The sequence below is a fragment of the Phaethon aethereus genome (assembly GCF_964289735.1).
Source record: "Phaethon aethereus genome assembly, chromosome: 7".
Taxonomy (NCBI): Eukaryota; Metazoa; Chordata; class Aves; order Phaethontiformes; family Phaethontidae; genus Phaethon; species Phaethon aethereus.
In genome coordinates, this window is record NC_138583.1 from 36,983,458 (window position 1) to 37,009,067 (window position 25,610).

At 45.8% G+C, this 25,610-nt stretch overlaps 1 protein-coding gene across 1 annotated transcript; it reads left to right on the forward strand.

Annotated features, from left to right (window-relative positions):
- Positions 1–11,830: 11,830 nt before the first annotated feature.
- On the forward strand, positions 11,831–25,213 carry GPR26 (G protein-coupled receptor 26; the record flags this gene model as incomplete). Its single annotated transcript, XM_082002092.1, has 3 exons — positions 11,831–12,498; positions 18,073–18,186; positions 24,861–25,213. 3 exons carry the CDS (start codon positions 11,831–11,833, stop codon positions 25,090–25,092), a joined length of 1,014 nt encoding a protein of 337 aa, XP_081858218.1. The 3' UTR covers positions 25,093–25,213.
- Between the last annotated feature and the right edge of the window lie 397 nt (positions 25,214–25,610).

The window sequence follows — 25,610 nt, forward strand, 5'->3', positions numbered from 1 at the left end:
GGAAATTGAAATACTGTATCTAAAAAGAGCAAGTGTGACAAAAGTGATTTTTCCTGTGACATTTTGAAAAACTACAGGGTAAAGAGAACAAATTCTGCCTAGACGAGTGTGGATGTGACAGATATTACTTGGTTATCATAACACGGGGCCAATGTAAAATGTAGTATCTAGCAAATTCAGTCCTGCCTTTCCTCCACAAAAATTGGGAATGATTTTGTTTTACCTGTCTTCAGACACCCAAGAGTGTTTTTGGTCTTTTAATTAGTGACTATCTTTCTTCCTCCTCTGCATTTCAAATATCCAATGCTTTTCCCATGACAGCTTAAATCCCAGGGTGACTGTCACATCTTAGGTGGCATTATGAGCAGTGCACCAGAGGTCACTCCTAAGTTTAATTACTTTCCCTCAATGAGTTCCTTTCCAGTTGCATTGCCTTCTTGTTTGGATATTGGTCTCCAAATCTTTTCAGGCACTTTTAAAGTCACCTGCATAAGCACAAACTTCTCAGGGCAAAGCTTTCCTCCCACATATAGGCAGATGTAGCTAAGATGAAGTGCCTTTGGATTTCTTGGAGACCTCTAGCACACCTATTGCAAATTAACCATACAGCAAGATGATCACAAGTCTCTAAAGTTGAACAAAGACAAAGAAAGGCACGGCTTGTGCCTTAGACAGACATGAGGACAAAGGCATCTCCATTAGTTTAAACCCATGCTGGACCTCTGCCAGCCTTGAGTCTGAAATGCAGACCTACCTGAGCTCAGGTTGCTACGTCAATTCACAAGGCAGCTCCATTTTTCTGAGGGACTGCGCCACATCCTCATGGCAAACCTGGAAAAGGAAAGGACATCACTATCAGTTGTGACAGCTGAGCTCTTGTGAAGACAGTCTCAATATTTGGTAGAGTCCTCGTTACCTCTCCTCATGGGAGAAGCACTTGTGGGTACTCACAGAGCCCCTTTTATGTGCACATCAGTTTCTCTCATCCTTACGACAACATTGGCAGGAAAACATAAGAGTAACTCAGAGCAATAATAACAGCTTTTTAAATTCAGGTGATATTTGATTGACATGTTTTCATGTGAATAACATCAGAACAGGTATGAAGCTTGCAAATAATGAAGGCATCACCTAAGCAGACTTCAAATGCATGAATTCCTTTTTCCCAATTTTCCAAAGGCAATTCTCATTCAGCTGATGCAAATAGCTACTAGATAATGTTTCAACAGTTCCTGGAGGCTGGAAATCAGCCTTTCTAGAAACACCTTCCAGGGTTTGGGTCTGAAAGTGTGCTGGGGTGTGCTGAATAATTCTAACCTCTGCAGGTGTGTATGCAAGAAAATGAATGGTGAAAGAGCTGATGGAAAAATTTACTTCCCCTCTCTGAAAGTATGGATATTATTCTAAAGGCTGCAATACTATGGATATATTAATTTAATTCTAATTTAGAGTTTTTTGTTTGTTTGATTTGAGTTTTTCAACATCTCTCAAACAAAATTATGTTAATTTTCAGATTAGTTATTCTTCTACCGTTGGCATGTAAGAAAGAAGCGAGGAGTAAAAACAGGTTGAGAATGAAAAAATCAGAAAACAACACTAAAAGTCTCTTACATGCTTAAAAAAATTAAAATATAACTAATTATTCTTTGCTAATAAATATATTTTTGTGAGAAATGGTAGTGCACTTAAAATCTATAAACCAAGCTTTTATTTGAGCCCTCCTTGTTGTCTTTATAGGTAAACCAAAGAAAGCAGGTACATCCATACACTCTCTCCTTTAAGTGAATACTAATTCACTTTAAGTGAATACTATTCTAATATAGCTCAATGTGAAGATGAAGTGTGACTTAATGTCTGCATCATTGATGATAATGATATGGAGTGATTCCAAAATATAAACTGGAAAACCCCATGCTGGAATATGTCATTTAACATCTTGCATTTACAGGAATAACAGAGAGACCAAGTTACTCTCCTACTCGCACTAAGTGACTGAGCTTGCTCATCCACTAACTGGTCCCCAGGAAGAAAGCTCTCACCCGGTTCAGAAGGAGCCCAGGGAAAGGGAGAGCTGTGCCTTCCACCTACACACATATCCACCCCCAAAAGTCCCGGACTCAAAAGTTCACATGACTTGCTGCTGCTGCTGCCCTGATTTGATTGCCTTAGCTGCCCTAAGAGGCCTTAAAAATCCATCCAGCAGGCGTAAGTGCCAAAAGCATCAGCCATGTGCCTCAGGACCTGATGTTTCTTTAATTCCATGAAGCAAACTAACAGTGACAACCTGAGCATGACTAATTTGCCTGGAGGGCTCTGGTGAGCAGCGCTGCTGTAGCTGCTTGGCACTTGCAGAGGGAGGGCGGCACAGTGAGGCAGAGGAGAGTTTCTCTCCCCAGTTCCCTAAAGCCTGTGAGAAACCATCTGGCTGGCCAGTAACCCCCAGTTAGTCCCAGTATACTATGCTGCGCTCACTGTGTGCAACACGCAGCACCTGCTAGAGACCAGGAAACCAGACAAAAAGATGCTATGTGATGCTGGTCCTTTGGGGTTGGGAAGAGTGGGGCTGAAGTAAAAGAAACTTTGTGCAGAGAAGGTGTAGCAGCTATCTCTGCACCGTGACACCATGTGAGCGAGGGCCCGGGACAGGCAGAGCTGCACCTTCTCTCTCCAGCAAACCAAATTTCACAGAATCATTAAGGTTGGAAAAGATCTTTAAGATCATCAAGTCCAACCATCATCCCAACACCACCATGCCCACTATATCATATCCTGAAGTGACACGTCTACCTGTTTTTTGAACAACTCCAATGACGGTGACTCCACCACCCCCCTGGGCAGCCTGTTTCAATGCTTGACCACTCTCTCAGAGAAGACATTTTTCCTAATATCCAATCTAAACCTCCCCTGGAGATACTTGAGGCCATTTCCTCTCGTCCTGTCGCTGGTTACTTGGGAGAAGAGACCAACACCCACCTCACCACAATCCCTTTTCAGGTAGTTGTAGAGAGTGATAAGGTCTCCCCTCAGCCTCCTCTTCTCCAGACTGAACAACCCCAGTTCCCTCAGCCGTTCCTCAGAAGACTCCAGACCCCTCACCAGCTTCGTTGTCCTCCTCTGGACACACCCTAGCACCTCAATGTCCTTCTTGTAGTGAGGGGCCCAAAACTGAACACACTATTTGAGGTCCGGCCTCACCAGTGCCGAGTACAGGGGCACAATCACTTCCCTACTCCTGCTGGCCACACTATTCCTGATACAGGCCAGGATGCTGTTGGCATTCTTGGCCACCTGGGCACACTGCTGGCTTATGTTCAGTCAGCTGCCAACCAGCACTCCCAGGTCCTTTTCTGCCAGGCAGCTCTCCAGCCACTCCTCCCCAAGCCTTTAGCGTTGCGTGGGGTTGTTGTGACCCAAGTGCAGGACCTGGCACTTGGCCTTATTAAACCTCATACAGCTGATCTCGGCCCGTCGATGCAGCCTGTCCAGATCCTTCTGCAGAGCCCTCCTACCCTCCGGCAGATCAACACTCCCACCCAACTTGGTGTCATCTGCAAACTTACTGAGGGAGCACTCGATCCCCTCATCCAGATCATCGATAAAGATATTGAACAAGACCGCCCCCAGAACCGAGCCCTGGTGAACACCGCTTGTGACCAGCCGCCAGCCGGATTTAACGCCATTCACCATGACTCTCTCTGACAATCTCATCACCATGACCTAATAATATCCTTGTACTCTTCTTGAGTTGCCTTCCCCTTCTTCCAAAGATGGTAAACTCTCCTTTTTTCCCTGAGTCCCAGCAAAATCTCCCTGTTCATCCAGGCCGGTCGTCTTCCCCGCCAGCTCTTCTTAGAGCACATGGGGACCGTCTGCTCCTCCTTGAAGACTGTCCAGCCTTCCTGGACCCTTTTGCCCTTCAGGACGGTCTCCCAAGGGACTCTCTCAACCAGTGACCTGAACAGGCCAAAGTCTGCCCTCCAGAAGTCCATAGAATCACAGAATCCCAGAATCACAGAATCACTAAGGTTGGAAAGGACCATCAAGTCCAACCATTAATCCAGTGCCACTGTGTCCCCTAAACCTTGTCCTGAAGTGCCACATCCACACATTTTTTGAACACTTCCAGAGATGGTGACTCCACCACCTCCCTGGGCAGCCTGTTCCAATGCCTGACCACCCTCTCGGTGAAGAAATTTTTCCTAATATCCATGGTAGTGGTTTTGCTGATCCCCCTCCTTACTTCACTCAGAATCAAGAATTCTATCATGTCGTGGTCGCTAAGCCCAAGATGGCCTCCGACCACCACAGCTCTCACCGGTCCTTCTGTTTGTAACCAGCAGGTCAAGCAAGGCACCTCCCCTGGTAGGCTCACTTACCAGGTGTCAGGAAGTTATCTTCACACGCTCCAGGAACCTCCTAGACTGTTTCCTCTCTGTTGTGTTACACTTCCAGGAGATGTCCAGCAAATTGAAGTCCCCTACAAGAACAAGGGCTAGCGATTGCAAGACTTCTGCCAGTTGCTTATAGAATGTTTCATCTGCCTCTTCGTCCTGGTTGAGTGGTCTATAACAGACTCCCAGCAGGATATCTGCCTTGTTGGCCTTCCCCCTCATCCTTACCCATAAGCACTCGACTTGGTCATCACAATCATTGATTTCTATATAATCAAAACACTCCGTAACATACAGAGCCACCCCACCACCTCTCCTTCCGTGCCTATCCCTTCAGAAGAGCTTATAGCCATCTATTGCAGCACTCCAGTTACGACAGTCATCCTACCATGTTTCTGTGATGGTGACTAAGTCATAGCTGTCCCGCTGCACAATGGCTTCCAGCTCCTCCTGTTTGGTGCCCATGCTGTGTGCATTGGTGTAGATGCAATTGAGCTGGGCTATTGATTTCACCTCAACACCAGCATGCCTAGATCCTCATCTCTAGTGAGCCTGGTTTTGTCTCTTTCCCCCTTCAAATCTAGTTTAAAGCCCTCCTGATGAGGTCTGCCAACTAGCAAGCTAGAATCCTTTTCCCCTTGGAAGAAGTTGCACTCCATCTGCTGCCAGCAGGCCTGGTGCTGTGTAAATTGCTCCATGGTCAAAAAAACCAAAATTCTGCCGACGGCATCAGCCCCTGAACCATGTGTTGACCAAGTGTGCTTTCCTGTTCCTTTCAGAGTTCTTCCCTGTCACTGAAGGGATTGACGAAAACACTACCTGTGCTCATGCTCCATTGACCAGTCACCCCAGCGCTCTGAAGTCCCTTTTAATTGCTTTTGGACTTCTTAGTGCAACCTCATCATTGCCAACCTGTATGACCAACAGCGGGTAGGAATCAGTGGGCCGAACCAGACCAGGGAGTTTCCTGGTGACATCTCTCACCCGGCCCCAGGGAGGCAGCAGCCTTCCCTGTGGGTTGGGTCCGGTTGGCATATTCGGCCCTCTGTTCCCCTCAGAAGGGAGTCACCTACGACAATGACTTAACAGAGGACGTCTTGATGCGTGGGGCTGGGTGACTTACCCTCGGCAACCCCTGGAAGGGCTTTCATGAAGGTCCTCATGTGCCTGGCCCTCAAGTTCCAGAGCCCCATACCTGTTGTGTGAGGGCAGCTGGGATGGTGAGGGAGGCCGGGAGGGGATTCGCCTGCCGCCCCATGCAGAGACCTGCTTCCATTCCCCCTCGTCTCTTAGGTCTCCAGGCAGCAAGAGGGCAGGGGATCCCCTGCTACTTGTGGAGCCTCCACCGGCTGCCTCAGCCCCAAGGACGGCCGGGTGTGGCTCCATCGACCCATGTCCTCCTCATACTCCCATCTCCCCCTCAGCCTCTGCACGGCCTCTGCCAGCTCTGCCCCAGGCCGAGCTCACCCGGCCTCACTGCACGCAGGTGTTGTCTGTGCCACCCTCTGGCACAAGTGACGGGCTCAGGCGCTCCCTGCAGCCGGACACCGGGACAGCCACCTGCTTGAGCGGGAGCTCGGCCTGGGCCGCCACATCCCTTCTGGTCACGGCCTTCAGCTGAGTGGAGACCACGGCAGGGCCTCTGCTGGGCGGGCAATGGCCGCTCCTCGAGAGAGCCCCTAGTGCCGGGGCGGGGGGTGCTGCGCCCCACCCGCGCGCCTGCCCTGCACGCCCTGCCTGCGCGAGCTGCTGCGCAAACCGCCGTGCCACGCGCTGCTGACGCGCCCCGCCCTGTTCACCGCGCTGCGGGCCGCTTGCGCTCCCGGTGGCCGCTCTGGCATGTGAGGGTCTTTGGCCGCCGGTGCTCGGGTCCCTGCCCGGGCGGGGTCAGCGCTGCCGGAGTCAGCTCTATCTCCCTCTCCCTGCGCTGCCGCCTTCGCGGTTTGGCCGCTGTGGGAAGGGTCCCCCGGCGCCATCCCCCGCTCCAGAGCCCTTCGCCTCGGCGGCTTAAATTTGCCAAGGTCTTGCGTGGTCCAGGGCTGAAGGCAGACCAGGGTCAACTCACCTGAGTGCTTCAGGAGCTTCCGTGTGCCTTCTCTCCTGCAGCCTCGGTCCCGGCGCGGTGACCCGAGGCTTGATCACTGTCCACGCAGTGAATCAAAAGGTGGGGTTTTGCAGAAGCAGAGGAGAAAGCGTTCCCTGCTGCTTCTGACGTCGTTAATGGAGCACGGAGCTACCAGGCCCGGCTGCCCCGCGAAGTCTGCCTGCCGTCCTGGCAGCGGATGCAGCCGTTACACAAGTCGCTGGTCACGCGGTCTGTACCATACGTGCGTGGTGAAATGCGGGTGGCGGGAGCCAGTGGGACTTGAGCAGCGATCCTGTGGAACCATGGTTTCATGAGCCATTATCTTACGTAAACACAGGGAACGCTTTGCTTTTTCCAGTGTGCTGCTCGACCCCCAAATCATCAGAATAAAGATACTGCTGTTTAACTGGAGTTTAATTTAATTGGCAGTGAAGTGAAACGACTCGGTTCCACAGTTTGTGAATGCATTGCAAACTCTCCGAAGAGCCGTGAGGCAGAGAGTAAAGGCTGCCGGAGGCCAGAGGAAACACCCGTGGGCTGTCTGCAGGCACGCTGGCTTCCTGCGAGAAACTGGCTGTCTTTGAACTGCTGAAGAGGCAGGTAAAGGAGAAATGATCTCTTCCACATGTCAGTACTCCTGTTATGACAGTCCTGTGAAGTCTGTACACTGCTGATCAAAGGGAGGTGAGACAACGGAAGAAGGAAAGTGCAGTGAAAGCATGAAACCAAGGTCCCCAAATTTGACGGAGAAAAATTGGAGAGCTACAACTCTCAGTACAAAGGAAATGTGTCAGCCCTGAAATGCATTTTCAGGTTATATTTTCAAGTAGTTTTCTCGGTGTTGTAAAATCTTAAACATTAGTTTCCTATGAAATGGGTGCCTTAGATGTTTTAGTTAGGCCATCAAAATACCATCCTATATAAGAAATATTGCACATAACTTTGAAAATTTTGTTTATCCCAGGTAGCTATTTCATAGTCTCAGTGGGACAGCATGCAAGGAAAGCTTTTTCCCTTCATGAACACCCCAACAAAGACAAATCTTCCACCCACGTGTTGTAGAATTTTGGTATTGAAATGTCAACCCAAAATAATTAAGATTTAATCAGCTTCGTGTCTTTGCCCATTGCCAAATATAGACAAAAATGTAATAAAAATTACTACTTGAAGGGTAATAAATTGAACTCTTATCTAGAGGAGTTTCATATTGTTGCAATATGCCTCCTGTTTGGTACAACACTAGTACAAATCATATCTCTGTCAGGGTAAACTGGAATGCATGTGGTATGTAGGCCACAAATCCGTTAGCTAGGCCGTCGTAAAAGAATGGCAAGATGTTTGCGTGATCCTTCTGGAACTAGTCATTTGTGGATAAAATTCATTATTTGATTAAGAGGAGGCCTTTAGGCTCTCAATGGTCGGAGCCTCGTTGTGTACAAACGCAAAGCAAAGGTGGGAGAGGTTTAGTACACTGATGTCCCTGGGGTAACACAGGACCCAAGGGTCTCGGTCAGCAGCCTGTTGTTCTATCTGCTGGGCCGTGCCCCACAGAGTCATCTCTGCATTTAATATATATAAAATACAATAGATGTTCCGTGGGCTTGTGTGCCTGATAATGGAGTGAATGCCAAAGGAGGACTGATCTTCTAACCCCAGCCCTGGTACTGTCAAAGTTCACTGGTGATAATTCATATTTATTAGAAGTGCTTCTTTCTAATTCATAATGTAGTCTGTCATTGAAATATTACAGACCAAACCTGCAGTCCCTGCCATTAGGAACTCACAGGCAACACAGTTGTTTCCTCTACAGTGATAAAATATGCACAGCATATTCTTTCCTCCTGATTTGTATAAAATGAAGCTATTTGATGGATGCATCATACTCTCTTAGGCATGCATGATAAACAAATCCAGAAGCATTCAGTAAATATCCTCAGCTTCAGAGATTACCAACAGGGGAATCAATTATGTAAATTACTTGAGCCGTTAGAGTTAGGCATACATACTGAGGCTCAAATCAGTCATCACGAGGAAACTTCAGCTTTCTCCTGAAATCTAGAAAGCTTTTTCACTTAGTTGTAGATTTAAGCCCTTTTTAGCTGCTACTTTTTTCCTGTAAACACTGGGAGTTTAGCCTTACTGATAACAACGTTTTCATTACCCAAGGAACTTGTACAACACGGAGTAGCTTGATAGGAATAGGAAAAGGCAAAGCAATCAGTAAGTTATGGTGCATAGGAGTAGGAATACTCCGTTCATTTAGGCCAACAATTACTGAAGTACATGCTAAACTCACTGCTTTAATTTAGCATTTAGTATGAACGGTGGTAGCACCCTACCAAAGTCTGGGGGGTTGGAAACAGGCTAGGTGGAGGGAGGGGAGCTTTCAGGTCTTGGAAGAAGGACCTCAGACACCACGCAGAGGAGACAGTGGGTCTCCTCTAGACAGTTCTGCAGCTCTCCACTCCTGTATGCTTCTCCACTCCCCAGTAAAGAGATCCAGCAGAGCCAGTCTGTAGTCCTGCCGTCCTTTTCTGCCCTTCAAGATATGTCCACCATTACCCTTTGTCCACTGTTGCCTCCACATGAGCTCCACATTGGCCCTCTCATGACAGATCCATGCAGCATCTATCCCATGCCACCCCCAGATCTGACCATTCATATCCCATCACTGCTTCACTGAACTATGTCTTTTCCTCTCATTTCACATCTATCCATCCCCTTGGGATAATACTCCTTTGCTGACCATCAGCCCTAATCCTTTATCTCCAGGTGCAAATTTCCCCCCTCTCTGTCCACCTGGGCTTGACAATGATGCCAGGCTCCCTGTCACACCAAGGAATTACTCACGAGCATCCAGGAGACACCACAGCTCGCTAAAGGGAAAAGAGCACGCTGCTTCAGGAAACCATCCTGATAAACCCACAGCCTCGTGTGTTGCAAGGCAAGATAAATTAGCCAGTGCCTGCGCTGCTGGGCCTTGAATGATTTGTGCAGCTGGGGGCCGTGCAGGATTGATTTGAGCCAAGGAGACTGGGCATGGCAAGGAGGAGTCAGGTATCACCTTGACACCAAGTGGGCATGAGATTCCCCTCCACCACAGAGTACCTACCTCCCATATGTCACCAGGTTTTCCCTTCTTTTTTCCCCTGTCTTTCCTAGTCTCCCAGCAAGTCTTGCCACATCTATAGAAACTTCCCAGTTTTTCTTCTCAGTGCCTCCCGACTCACATGGCCTCTTCCTGGGGGCCTGCAGCTGTCTTTGCTTGCTGAGCTTTAAGCTGGCATCACGCTAGGTACTGTAACATGGACACCCTGCTCAGGCCGTTGATGCTAGGACATCTTTCTCAACCAGGGTTGTTGCTTCCTACCCAGGAAGGAAACTTGTTGAGGCTGTGGTGCCACAGAGCAAGGTCTGCACCTTCTCTCCCATCCCCTTAGCCTACCCCTCCTAAGAGGGTAAAGGGCCCTCTTATTTAGAGAAGGGGTCACCTGTAGGCTTTTCTTGTGTGGCTTCGGGTCCCTGCCTCAGGGAAAGACTAGCCACTGAAGTCCACCCAGCATGAGGACGTGTACGTGTGTTCTGGAGACAGGGAGCTCGCAGGGCTGATGGGCAGACCTGGGATCTGCACCCCGAGCTGCTCCTCCCCTGCCGAGTGTGTGCATCGGGGACCCACACACTCAGCTAAACTGTCCTGGTGTGTCCCAGCTGTCTGTGATGACAGTCTTCTCTCCCTGTTGGCCCTTTAAAGCCTGGTTTAAGGAAATACAACACCACAGAAGTGGAAGAGAAGGGGTCTTCCTACAACATGCAGAGCTCTGTCACCGTGCAGGGTGACAGCTCTTCTACAGAGTGGATGAGCCCGCATGTCTGCCACGAATAGCTGCTGTAAATCGAGCATGCACAGCTCTGGCAAGGGCTGCGAGCACAGAAGAAAAATCTGCCTAAGCATCTAGCGCTCGCACACGTGCAGAGGCATTTACTAAGCCACAACAACTGTGCTGCAGGGTATCTTTTGCCTTCTTATTGTGTGGGCATTAAGGCTTGGCTGCCTTGATGAGAAAGCTGTCCCGATTGCTTGCAACCTCTCGGCATCCCCAGTTAAAACTGTTTTAAAGAGACAGGAAAGGCAATCAGAAAACCGTTCCACTCCGTCCTTTAAAACAAATTAGTTTTAAGACCTAATTATGTGCAATACAGACTCATTCCTATTTCCTTTGCCAAACTGCTTCTTGGTTTTGATCTCAAAGGGTGCTCACCCTCACGGGGAGGGAGGCTTTGATTAGGAAGCAGAAGAGGCTGTTGAAAGGGAAAAAGCCTGACTGAATAGCGAGACTGGCATCACGTTGCCCTCTCTGCCACTCACCTGCTCTGTGACCTTGGGCATGTTACAGCGGCATTTGGGGCTTTGGTTTCCCTGCTTTTAAAGGAGGAGGGGAGGCAATCATTTTCCTTTTACACATCGTGCTTGGAGACACGGGACTGCAAAGTGCTAAACTAGAGCAGTAAAACCGGTAGCCTAATGACAGCTCCAGAGAAGTAGCAGAATACATCCATTTTTCCCCATCTTTTTGATCACAGCTAATGAAAAGAAAGCCCCTGCCCTGGCTGAGAGCAAGCAGCAACTGTGAGTGTGATGCACCGAAATGTAGGAAACACACTGGAGTGCAGGAATTCGGTTACACCGCTGCTTGCAAATTAATGGCTAAATCAATTAAATGCAAGCATGGGATTTCTCTTGAGGAAAGTCTAGTCACAATTGCAAGAAGGGGAGGGGTTGTGGAGCGGGGATGACATAATCACGTTTGCGAATCACCAGCAGTGTGCATACTTTAATCCATTAATGGGGTTTTTATCTGTGATCATAAAAAGCAGGTTACATTCAGCCTGGAAGGGAGTGAGGGTTGGAGGAGAGGGGAGGGGAGAGAAAGAGCAAGAGAGAGAGACAGAAAGCAAGAGAGAAAGAGAGCACAATTCACTCGGTGAATTGCTTGCAAGCTTTGGGCTGATAATTAGGGATCTCAGGAGAGCAGTTTCTCAGAATAACCTGCTCTCCTTCGAATGGACCAAATGGAGACAGTGGTTCAGTCCTGCTGATATTTTCTAAGCCCTCCTCGCAGTTTGATGGGCATTCCCAGTGCTTTTGTGCACGTCTCAGAAAGCGTTGACGTGGAAAGGAGCAGCGAGGAGGGGGAGGTTGGAGAAAAAACTGCAGCTCTTCTAAAAATACAGAGGGCATGCAAGAGTGCGAGCAGGCTGGGGAGGAGGGCGAGGTGAGTGTGCCTCGCACCATGTTCCCTGGGTGCCGGCGCGACGCAGTTTCGGAGATGTCCCTCCTGTGACTGGACGCACCATGAGCATCTGGGAGGTGATCCTGGCTTTCGTGGTGGTGGTGCTGATGCTTGTGGCCCTGCTGGCCAACGTGCTGGTGCTGATTTGCTTCCTGTACAGCGCCGACATCCGCAAGCAGGTCCCGGGATTGTTCATCCTCAACCTCACCTTCTGCAACCTGTTGATGACTGTTTCGAACATGCCCCTGACCTTGGCTGGGATAATTTACAAGAGTCAACCAGGAGGAGATCAGATCTGCCACATCGTGGGTTTCCTGGAGACTTTTCTCACCACGAACTCCATGTTAAGCATGGCAGCTTTGAGCATTGACAGGTGGATTGCTGTGGTCTTCCCTCTAAGTTATCACTCCAAAATGAGGTACAGAGATGCTGCGCTCATACTGAGCTACACATGGTTGCACTCGGTGTCGTTCCCGATAGTGGCAGCTTCTCTCTCCTGGGTGGGTTTCCATCACCTCTATGCCTCCTGCACCCTGTACAACAAGAGACCAGAGGATAGGACACAGTTTGTGATTTTCACTGGGGTCTTTCACACCCTCAGCTTCCTCCTCTCCCTCATAGTCCTGTGTTTCACATATCTAAAAGTGCTGAAGGTGGCACGGTTTCACTGTAAGCGGATTGACGTGATCACTATGCAGACCCTGGTGCTGCTTGTGGACATCCATCCCAGGTAAGGTGCCTGTGTGTTCAGCAAGTGAGACTATTCACCGCAGAGCAAGCGAGGACGGGTTCAGTGTTATGTTAAATACAGTCGGTTCACTATCACGGCAGGGGATGGGGAGGGGGAGAAAATAAGCATCCTTCCTGCCAGTTTCTGTTCTGCATGTTTCTTTTTACTTGTGGTTATTTCTCTGGTTTTAGAAGCAACTCTTTTTTGTTATGCTTAAGGGCTTGTCTTGGGAGGGAGAGCAAAGACACAGACAATTGTGGCTGAGCATGCACTTCCCTTTCAGATAGGGATCAGATCACAGCTCTTTGTCTCTGCAGGTAGGTTTAGTGGTCGATAGATTTGCATTTTTTGGCACTGTCAGCCCAAAACGTTGCTGGATCCCTGGGAGGGAGCAGGCTGAGGCTGTGCATGTCCCTTCAGTCGGAGTTCAGAAGGGAGGCTGGGCGCCGTGAGCCGCTCCTTCGCCCGGCAGTTTCCCTACCCTGTGCTCTCAGCAACTTCATCTTTCCTGAAGGCAGAATTGTACGGGAATAACATCTGCAAAATGCATACGCTTGAATGCCTGTGCTTAAACCAAAGTGAGAGAGACTTCAGTAGCGATGCTAATATGACAAGCAAGGATTGTATAAAGTTCATTTCAAATTAGAGTTTTTAAGCACAGGAGGAGAAAAGTCTCCGGGGCTGGAAGGATAATGGGCTTGAAGGCAAGCGCCAAACGGGTACGAACGTGTGCTGGGATGCTGTGCAAGAGAGTCACATCGGGGATTATGCACAAGCTATAAATCTTACCTAAGTAGGTTATGTCTGGATCTGGAAGGGATGCAGATTTGGCTGGAGGAGGGAGGGTGGGAGAGACAGCTTTCCCTGGGTCGGTAAGGGGAGCATAGTGGCAAAGCCGAAGGAGAGAAAGCCTTGCTGGATGGAAGTCCAAGGGTGGTGCTGGGCAGGCAGCGATTCTGGTGAGGAGCTGGGGAAGGTGCTCGGCGCACAGGGGAGGAGGAGGTCAGTGTGTGCTGTGAGTATGTGATGGCTCTGCCCACGAGAAGCGGAGAGGAGGAAGCGGAGAGGACCAAAACAGGCGCGGCTGGAAGAACATGGGGTTGGGCAGGTGAGAAGGGAGCAGCAGGACAAGCCAGGGTGATCTGCCCGGGCAATGGGGATTTGAGAAATGAACCTGCACAGCTGAGGCAGGACAGAGCGGGACAGGGTGGCTGATGGATCAGCACATCCTGGCTGAGGGCTGAGAGGCTCTGATGAGCTGGGGCGGATGGGGCCAAGACTCAGCTATGACTGGGATGGGGTGGCAGAATCAATGAGTGAGCTCTGGAAAGGGGAAACCAGAGGCACTGGTCGCAGCGTGGAAAGAAATCAGCCTGCTTTGCTCGGAGGAACTAGTTTTAGGGCTTAGTGTGGCTGGAGTGGGTGACTGGAAAGGGAAGGGTCTGATGTATTTGCCTGGAAAAAGGGAGAAAATGGCTTGGCTGGGTAGGGTGACAGAGCAGCTGTGAGGGATGCGCGTGCTGCTTGGGAGACAGTCAGAGACGGGATCTTAAGGTTCAGACTGTCTCTGACAGGGACTGAAGGGAAGGGAAATGTCTCTCAGAAAAATGCTGGCAGCGCAAGGAGGTGTCTGATACAGGGGAAAGAGTCTGCCTGGAAGACAGGAAAGCCGAGAGCAGTCAGAGAGGGCAGTCCCATGCCAGACATCCCCCCCAAGCCCCCTTGCTGTCCTTTGCTCTCCAACCTGGAGGCAAACATCAGCTCGCTCCATTTGCAGCCAGCCAGGAGCAGAGCTGCAGGACTGAAAAGGCATGTGGCTGTCCTCAAAAAAAGGTCATATTTGGGGGATTCCTAAGCCTAAGGCAAATAAGCTTGAACGGATCAGGGCAGGACAGCATGCTCTTAGAGGAACAGAAACTTTTGTTCAAAATTCTCCAGATAAGCTGTTTGATCTGTCTCTTGACCAAGAATGCAGAGCAGAACTTTGGGCAAGTCCTGTTACTGTTCTTGAGAAACACATGTATAAATCTTCCCTTATCCCCCACATCACACAGAGGAAAAAACACCCTTCTGCCCTGCGTGCTGTCCGATTGCTAAACTGTGCCTCGACTGGTCTTCGCTCCTGCACGCCCCACGCGATGCGGTGGTGGGCAATGCCACAGACCCACTGGGACTATTTGAAACAGCAATCATTATGCCTAATGACTAAAGTCTGCCTGGACTGCAAGAGCAAAGCTTAGAAAAAGGGCAAAAAGCTTGATGGTATTTCTCCTCCTCTGCATTTTTTTCTGGTCTAGGTTAATTTGAGGGTGATCCTGCATTTTGTAATCATCTCACTTGAGAGGTGGATTCCATGGGGCTGTGGGAACAATACCTCCTTTCTTCAGAGGAGACAGAGTTGTATAGCCACTTTGAGAGCAACTGGTATTACTAACCATTATTTATGTCTTGCATCAGGTTATTCTAATGTTTCTCTGTAAGAAAGGAGAGTCTTAGACTACAGAAATGGTGGCTGATTTGGCCTACGGTGGTGCTTCCTTAACTGGTGACAACTACCACCAGTGAGAAGGTTAGATCTTGAATTGCTTTCCCTGTTGTAAGAGCTATAAAAAGGCTGCAGGTCTCTTGGAGCAATCCTTGACGTTCATAAAGCTCTGATATAACAAAAGCATCATTTGAATTATAGAAGTACTGTGTGTATATACATATACAGGCAATTTCAGTGTTTCCTGCAGTACCTAATAGCATAGACATGGATACTGGGAGAAAGCACATGAGAGAAAGTTTGTAATCCCACCTTAGATGGCCTTGACTTCTCTGGCTCTTTGCATAGCCTAGTTTCAATGCTGAGAAATGTGTACGGGCAATTTTCTGCTTCCTATGACTCAGAATCCACCCGCAAGGGGATCTAGCGACAGGCGTTATGACAGATGGCTTTATTACCTGTGACTTGGAAAGACACAAGTGATCTTCTGAAGATCATTCAAGACGAGTACAAAGGAAACCTCTAAATACCAGACAGAATCGTGTAAATGTTTGGGGCACACGTCATTTCAAGTTAGCTTAGGCATTTTTACTGGATACTGCCTTTTCTTGACTTTGTTCTTAAGACCAAGATATCTTAGGTATCGTGAGAGGTTTGGGCAAGACTTCACTTAAGTGCTTAACCCATGAATTTCTTCACCCAAATTATCTATACTATCTTTTTGGTATATCCAGCTTTATAGACCTTAAGGTCCAGTATCTCATAAACTTTGTTTAAAATACCAAACCTTCAAAGGGATATATCACAGATTTTCCAGGATATTAAAACATTTAAATGAAAGCTTAGTCAATAATCCACTTCTATTACTAGTGTCACTACAGAAATTTGCATATATGTTCTTATCTTAGTGCATGTGCAAAAGCAAAATACTCATCTGTATACATTGTCTATGTGAAAGAGTGAGATAAAATACCTTCCTCTGATGTGGTATTTATTACCTACATCTGGAAAGGGTGAACAAAAGAAATTGGTTGAAGTCTTCAGTAGTTCTCAAGTCATGTGTGAGCTCCAGGAGTCAAAGACAGCTTTGTACGTGCCAGTAGGGAAGAGGCGTAACTGTAAAACTGTTAGAGACAAAAAATACGCCACCTTCTACACCCTAAAACCACCCTAATTGAACCCACTTTGGAGATTTCTTTTCCTACATCACCGGGTGCCTGGGATACTACAAATTTAATCACATAGGTCTTAAGCGAAGCTGTTGAACCTCTAAGATCATCTGTTTGCACCTAAAAATACTCCAAGTTCTCCAGCTCTTGCAGAACTGAAAGCACATAGGTTCCCTTGAAAAGGTGGATTTTTTTTTTTTTCCTTCTCAGCTGTCATATCTAGCTGCAAATAACTCAGACGTAGAACATGTAACACTTTTAGATGTGTTTTCATTCTACTTAGGCATGTTCTTTAGCAGCAAGACTATTTGTTATTTCAAGGAGAACAAACTTTTCCTCCAGTATTTATTTCACTTGCACATCATGATAGCTGCTCTGGGGACTGGCAATGTCAGGCCATATATAAAACAGATTAAAGGAAACACATTTTCTTTAACACAACAAAAAGGTAACATAAGAACTCACTACCATGGAGTGGCACTCGCCAAAACACACCGAGACCCTCAGGACATGACATGCATCTAGCTGATGATCAAACACTTGCACATACAGCCAAATAACGTAAGGGTGCGGCCGTAAACCTCACAGCTATTAACATATGTGAGTGTGGAACCCGGCAGTGAGTCATCGATTACAAATTTACAGTAAAAACCCAGCGACCAATGCCAAGCAGTTACAAACTACAGCACATGGGCCAGACCACTCTGTTTGCCTGAGACACGTGGTTGCTTTACCACGAGACCTGTGCAATAAGTCAACACGTAGCAGCGCTGCCACGCGCGTGGAGAGGGATTTCAGGACTGCAGTCGGGCTTTGGGTTTGCCCTTTCCCAGTGGGTCTAGCTCAGGTACGGATGGCTCTGAGAGGTACGGACGGTGCTGCCCATCTCACCTACCTGCCTGGGGAAGACAGTTACTTGTCCTCTTCCCTCAAAACGCACAGCCAGCGCAGGAGTTACACAAGCAGGTAGAGGACAAGGATGGGTTTTCACGTTATCACTCTCTTGGCAAGCAAACGTGCTGACTTCAAAGGGGATTTCCTGCAGTGGAAGCGTGGTCTCAGCCCCATGGTCCCACCACCTTGCCGACACACCAAGGGTCTTAGCAGCTCTCCGGTGACCTGGTGCGACTACCACTGGGAAACTGAAGGGAGAAGCTCTTGCCCTAAAATGCCACAGATGGGAAAAAACTCGAGGGTGTGACTAATTTGTATCTGTTTAGTCGGGAACTAGGCTGGTTTGAGGCGAGGAGTCAGCACATCGCAGCACTGTGGGTTTGTTATGTAATTCCTGGCTTTGCAAAGCGTTCGGCACGGCCGCTGTTCGGAGCTGCACCGGCTGCCGAAAGATTTATGGCCACGCAGTTCACAGCTATGGGATATAGCGATTGCTCCAACGCTGGGCTGAATCTTCAGAGCATGATTGCACCCGTTATGATTTTATCGTGGTTTATTACTTATCTTGCTGGGAAGTTTCTCCTATCTATGATAGTGGTGTTGGAATTGCTGTTTCTAGGGAAGTAGAGTGCTGCCTGCCCCATTCTGGATATTTTCCAAATCTCTGAATATCATGAGGCAAAGTCTGGCCTGCAAATACAGCTTACAGTAATTCAAAAAAGAACTGCAACTGAGTTCAAGGCTGAATTCCACCAATGTGACTATATTTAAATAGAAATAATGGGGATGTGTGCATATAAATATATAAATATGTTCTTCCCAGTACTTGGTTTTGGAGGGTAAGTTGATCATACAATGCATCAATACTTGGTATTGTCCCATATAAATGCAGTGCACCTGGTATTGGTTTATGTGAATACAGCACTTACTGGAAAGATTGATTTCCATCATTCCATGAGTAAAGCCATGAAAATCTGTTACCTGATATTATGATTCACGTTCTTGTTTGTGTTAAATGTCACACAGCGTAAGAGAGCGTTGTCTAGAAGAACAAAAGAGACGGCGGCAGCGAGCAACAAAGAAAATAAGTACCTTTATTGGTACTTTTATACTTTGTTTTGCACCTTATGTAATTACAAGGTAAGTGTGAACCCACATACTTGAAAAGGCTACTGAGATGCACTCTTAACTCAGAGAATTAGGGCACTCTGAACCAGAAAATGATTCAAGTCTCCTCCTTTCCACTCCTGTGACAGAGATTGCATTTACTGAGCTAACAAAACTACAAAATGTCACAGCACTTATCCGCTACAGTCCTGATCCAGTCCGTGGGCCAAACTCTCTTCAGTCAGCCCAGGCAATATGTTGGTCACATGGGAGTGGTTTAGGAAGTCCATCCACAGGATTCTGAAGACTTTTTTCAGGTCAAGTAGTCACCTACTCCTCAGGTTGCCTCCCAGGTTCAGGGGGTGATCTGCAGGGGAAGGCACTTGTCCGAATAGGTCAGACTGTAAAAATCTGGTCAACGAGATCCATCTGAGGTGAGAACATGGTCCACAGACTTAAACTATAATTTTGTCTGACTGGATAGAGTTTGTTAGTCATAAACATCAAATATCGAAGCTGTTCTGGCTCATAGCTAAAAAAATTCTCGTGATTTATGGCCAGATGTCCTAATCTGTCTACTAGCTTATCTTTGGAAATGGCTCCTGGGGAAAACACAAAATTACTCCTATGAAACATAAAGTATTAGAAAGTGAGTATATCCAGAAAAGTGTTATCTAGTTGTTGAAGGAAATGTACAGCTTACATTCCTTTGGAATGTAAGTCCAATTCCTTTGGACTTTGGAAAAACTGAAATGCTGCTACACAGTACAGGGAAAGAAAAAAATATTTTTAAAATCTCACCTATACCAGTATGATCAAATAGCAACTATTGGGGCTGACTTCAGTCAAACTCAGATCCGTCACTAAAAAAATCATTGAAAAAAATCAATTAAGACTCAGGATAAGTGGGCATGTAGCCAACTCCAAGTTTTTCCAACTGAGTATAATATCCTGAATTTCTAACAAAACAATTCGCAAGAAGGTCTCTTAGTCTTTTCGTAAAAACGGAAAAACCTGCAGGTCACGTTGATTTTATGTTCGTGATAATAATAGCTAATTGATCCATGCTGTTTATTTGTTACAGTGTGCAAATACATTTGTCAGATGTCAAGGGGATTAGGAGGCTTTTGAGCTTAATTCTGTAAGCAAGTATTATTTTCTGGACTATGTCCAGTGCCTTGCATTCATGAGTCGGAGGCAATCAGTCACTTTTCAAGGCAGTGCACAGAAAGTAGCTGGTGAAGTGCATTGCTCAGCCTCTCATTTGGAGAGCCAGCTCTAATCAGCAATATGCTTAAATTAAACACGCTTTTAAGTACGTCATGAATTGAGGTGTGAAAGCAGCACATCGCAAGGCTTTACTGTAACAACTTTCTGCTTCCACATAAAAAGCAAATAGTTGTCTCCAGCAATTCCATGAACCAGTGAGGGACTTGTGCTTATAACCCCAGCCAGATAAATTATTCTTTGGGTAAATCAGAGTTTTTCAGATTACATTAAGGTAAAAATCAGATTAGGCACCTCTTTTCTCAGAAAACACCCTTCTAACTAGTTCAGTGGCTGACCTAAGTAATATATTAGTAGAATCTGATTCTTCTTGATTCAATGTTTCTACTGCACCAGTCTGATAGACTTACTACCCTATATTATTTATTTCTAGGCATAGCTTGTTCCTTGGTTTGTAAAAATTCTACTAGTACACATCTCTTCTTTTGCTATATTTATCATTATGTGATTAAATAACATTGTTCAAAACCTATTTTCTCCAAGGAGCTTTTTTAAGAAAAATTAAAATGTCATACCATTTTCTAATATTAATTTCCAACTCTAGGCGTTTCATGCTGAAATATAGAACTTTGCTCATGTAAGTTAGCAAGTGCTGTCAATGTGTGAGGAAATTGGCCTTAAATTAAAAATCCTGAAGTAATATTAGAAAGAAGTTTCAAGCCCCAAGCCCCAAGGATGGTGGAATAGGCAGAAGAAGATCAACATTCTCTTGCATCATCTCTGGGGAACAAGGGATAAACAAACTGTGTTTTTAAACTGGTTGCATGCCCTCCGCATGCAGATCCTGCCCGGGTAGACAAACAAGTTCAGAATTCCTCTGCAAGTTATGTTCCTGCCTGTCTGTGCGTATAAATGCGTGATTTTCCTGTGCAATCTTAGGTTGACATATTTGAAGAAAGTGGCCTCCTAATCTTCATCAAAAGCCTCAGCTGATGTGATGTAGAGGTGTTTTCCTCCTGGATAGAAAACCCTTTTGTTACCAGCTGGACAGTGCTGCTTGCCATCCTCATAGCTCTGTGCTGACGCGTGGTTCCTGCAGCTCAGGGGAAGAGCAATGGCCAAAAGCAACGGTTTGCAAGGTTTGCTACAAGAGATTTGCAAGATTAGCTACAAAATCCCGAAAGTCTGCTTTCTTATAGAATCTGGCCAGCTGTAATATATGCAGCACTTCAGAGGCAAAACTGGTTAAGGCTAATGAGCTAACAATCACTGTGATGTCATCTTTGTGTCACGAAGCAATCCTTAACATAGGGCTTTTCCACTAGCAAGACAGCATACAAAAGATTCAGTCTACCAATCAGTAAAGTGAAGATAAAGTGAAATCAACATCAAGGTAAAACTCCTGGTCAGCTTGTTCGTATCGTTAACACAAAAGCAGCAGCTAAGTTCTGATTCTGGTACTATGGGACTTGTTGGGGGGGAATCAGACCCAAACAGAAGTGCGAGGAACGCAGGCTTGAAGAACTGCTCCAAATGCTTGGGGAAAGGACTGAATTTCTTCTTGTGGGAACGTTGTCATCTACCAGCTCCAAAATGCAGTGCCAGCTTTGTTTCACCCCTGAACAATACGACGTTTTATCTTGTTTGAGACTCTGTCTGATTCAGAATTTTCTCCATAACTCAGTCAAGCTCTCAGGTTGAAGCGACAGACATGTTGCCATTGTAGTAGCCTCCATCTGCACATATACACTTTCAGTAAAATATTTTACTAAAGTGATACACACTGAAAACCCTTTATATAGATGTGCAGTTTATTATCTGCATAAAAGAGCAAGGTCTTAGTCTTCAACACAGCTTTCTTGTTTGGTTACTGGAAGTGAAATAAAATAATTGGATAGCTGTTTGACATGACACATGCTACAGAATCACGTAGTTCCTAAAATATTAACCAAATATCACAGCAAAACGGCTTATAGCTTTGAAATAAAAAGGTATACTGAAGACCTGACAATAGAAGAGTGGCTTATGAAAGCAAGACAGGGAATTATGTAGTTGATACTGTAGAATTTAATTTACAGGTAGCACTGAAATATTAATGCTCCTTCACTGAAAATGTCTTCTTTTTGGCTGAAACTTTTCATGAAAATTGAAGCTATGCATATAATTTCCCTCATAAATGAGAAACAAACCTTCTTTCAAAGGTAATAAAGTATGTGATGTGCCTTGAAAGACTGACATTTAATTGTTTGTACACAAAAAGGAATTGCATAGCTTAGGGTTTGTCTGCATTTCTGTGTTCGCTGCTTGATATTTGCAAATGTAATTTACTGTAAAAAATAATACACAAGAATTATAAAATGTGCAACTATCAAGGACACAAGGAAAATAATCAAAGAAAATATTTAAAATTCTGTTGATAAAATTGTCGGCTTTTTAGTTATCAGTCAATGAAGGTAAAATTAACAAGTCTAGGCTTGCAATCCTGAAGTGTCTTTTTCATATTCTTTAAATGGAGATTGTTAACATCTCGTAGAACTGATTGACGGGGACTCAGACACAAATTGTCATATTTTGGTCATTCAAGGCATCCACCGAATTAATTAAACTTAATCAAATTCACATCTGTAAAGCGCTCTGTAAATCAACATGACGAAATTCAACATGATGAAATTCAAAATGCAAATGCAGTATCAAATATGTGAAGTGGAGAATACAAGAAGCAGGATGGCTACAGTAGATTGCAAAGTAAATATGACTCAGTAGATGATTAATTTCCAAATAGGCAATTCTCATTTTAGAGCATATTAACGTGGGTGTCTTAAGCTACATTTTATTAAACAAGGGAGAATACAGCAGATGAGGCCCCCCTCCAGCCTGAGTAGAAGATAATTGCGTCTGATTTTGGATCCTACTTTGTAAGAAAGATATCAACCATGAGTTACAAGGCGAGGTTGAAAGAACAGTATTTCTTCATTTGAGATGAAAGGAGAGAAAAATGGGACAGATAGCACTTCTTCGGTATCTCAAAGTCGCTTACAGTGACCAGCTGAGCCAAGCGGCACCAGTCGAAGGGCCAGCACAATTCCCCAGTATTTTCCTGTAACATCGCCTGGTCACCTCAGATGTCTCACACGTCTGTGAGCCCAAAGAGTATTTTGGCTAATGTCACCACCCTTAAAAACATTATTGTACAGGTGCGCCCCTCTTGCAACGAAAGTGATAAAGTGATCAAATTGCTTGCACAAAGCACACAAAACTATTCTCAGCATTAGAATTACCAACACCATGACAGCAGCTAAAGCCCCGGCACTGGCTGCAGATCCGTGGTGCTAAGCCCAGCACACATGCCTAGGAAGAACCCGAGCTTTTGCCATGGAGTTTGCAGTCTAGGCAAACCAGAACAGAGAGAGAAGACAGAAGGTCATAGTCAGTAGAGCAACAAATTAAGGCTCCTTAGTCCCACTTTCATGCTCAAATGACTGGACCGTGCCATCTGCCAGCACTATGTTAAACAACACGATGTAGCGAAAGTTTATGGAATGAGAATAAAATGACTCAGGAAAAAAGTCCTCATTTCTAAACTGCTTGAAGTACCAACACTATTTCCGTCGCTGCTGCAGGAACCATGCTTCAGAATGCTCCTTGGAAATAGTGCTTTGGCTGGAGAAACATTAGGAATTGAGGTATTTTCCAGGCAGGTTTAAGAGCACCTGCTGCTGAAGGCAGTTTCAGCAGAGATTTGCCATTGCTTAGCGGGGCTCCCTAGCAGCACATGCAGCTCGTCCTCCTCTAGGAACATCATAGTTTCTCAACAGCTGTAGAGACACAGTGAACAAAACTGCCCTTCAGTGTTGTTTAAAGACATGGGGAAAGAAATCCTTGTGGAGTTACCAATATTTCACAGTCAAAAATACTCTTAAGTCTCAGCACAAAGTGAACTATCTGTGCTACTGTAGGTATGAGGAGTATATAACGCTCTTCCCTCTCTCGCTCCCTCCCTTAATGAGTTAAAAGTTTTGCCTTGCTAAATTTGTCGCAAATGTATATGTTTGGCCTTTAAACTGACCAGTTTTTAAATTCAAGTTGTATTATGCCATCTCTCAATGATGATTTTCCTTCCTCGTGTGCTTCTCCTATGACCCAGTCAAACATTGAACTCCCTGTCTCTGTGAGCTGGACTGGCTAAGAAAGCTAGGTAGCACCGGCAGGGTGGTTTCTCAGATACTCCAGAGGGGACCACGAGCTCAGACTAGATGCTGGATTTTTACATAGTTAGTAGTAGGGGAATACGAGTCCCATGAGACCAAGCAATGGCACTTTGTGTCCCAATCGCAAATTTAGTGCTCAAAATATGGTTTTACGTCAACATTTAGAAAATTTTTAGGCTATGCAGAAACAATTTCTTACAATACTTGTGTTTAAATTTGCTGTGCATGATGGATTCAATGGTTAAAATAAGTGTCAAAGTCAACAGGAAACATACTTGGGGAGGTTATACGCCTTTCATTCTCTTTAGAGTTATATTCAGTCTGTGATAAACTTCAGCTGCCAGAAACATGATATTATAAGTAGAAAAATGCCCAAACCAAAAGCACTAAATGAAGTAAAACAATTAAGTGAAATATCAGATGAGAAACTTTGCTTTCTAACAAGAGATCTTACTAGGACTGAAAACTTTAGAGTCAGAGAAAGTAACATACCTTGTCCATATGGATAAGTTTTGGCACAGAGACTAAAAGCGTAATGGTTGAGGATAGGTTATGTAGAAAATGGTTTTATGAGTAGATGCTGCATGATATTTATCATCCGCAATAAGCTTTCCGTGAAGTGTTGACCTGCTTACCTCAGAGTATTTATGATCCCAAACAGGGTGTTCACTAGACTGAAAAAATAGGTCTAGGTTACAATACTCTAGAGAGAGATGCCCATCTATCAAGTATCTTGATTGCCTGAGAAAGCCAGCTCCACATCAGAGATTTGGACTCAGTTTTCAGTCTCCAAAAGGCATATGCCAAAAACAAATAAATAAGCTCTTTTGAATACTGCCTCATATCGTGCTGGAGCTATTCCATTTTGTACTAAATTCTTCAACATTTATTGTGGCAAATGATCAAGAGAGGCTTTTAGGAGACAACATGTACAAGGTCCACTTCTAGCCTCAGTAAATGTAAAGCTAAATGTACAGATTCAAGGATGCCTTGAAGTTTGGAGGTCAAGACTCTCTGACAGAAGCTGTGTAGTCCCATCCCTGGAAAACAGACCTCAAATTTACATTTGCAGTCTCAGAAATGTATAAGGGGATGACTACATTCACATTTTCATGAGTATGGGTTTCTTATTTTGTTTTCTTGCAATTGCCTAGGAATAAATTGGGGTTTTTTTGGGGGTGGGGGAAGGTGGTGTCATTGGCTTACAGTTGTGCTGTTGCTCCATGTTTTTTTATATGAATATTCACTCTTTCAACCTTCCTCTTTCTACAGACTTGTTGAATTATCCTCTGTGGTCCACATCAGTTCCCACTGGGGAATAATTTCCAAGTGCTTAGCTTACAGCAAAGTGGTTTCAGACCCCTTTGTGTACTCTTTGCTACGGCATCAGTACAAGAAGACATGGAAAGACATCATAAACAAGATCCTAAAAAGAAGCTCCATCAATTCCTCTGCCCTCACAAACGAGTCGCACGATCGGAATATACTGCAGCTGAAAGAATGAGGAGCCTGGTATGGGATCGAGAAGACACATAAAACAATACGTGGGAAACAAAAGTAACTGGCCTATCCCTAGTAGCCATCCTCCGCTGGCCAGGATTTGGGAGGCAGTCACAGACAGGTTGCAGCTCAGCCCGTGTCCCTCCAGTAGCCCACGTAACACCCGAGGGAGGCAGGCTGCTTTGTACCTCCTGCCTCCGACTAAAAGAGTGCCATCGGTATGTGGCCCTGCAGGCTTTGCAGATACAAATCTCCCATTGATTTCCATCAGCACTTACACATACGTATAGGGTAAAAAGTTAGTCCTCTACAGAAGGACTCACGAAAGTAATGGGAGCAAAGTGGTGCCATCATAAGACTATTCTAGAAAAGCCACACGGGTATTTGTGCTGTATTTTTCGCTGGCTGCAGATAAGGCTCCCTCCGATGGAGCTGCCAACCTGGTTTAACAAAAACAACCTCAACCTAGTTGCTTGAGTAGGTCCCATATAGAAAAACTCTTAATAGGAAAAGCTTAATAGA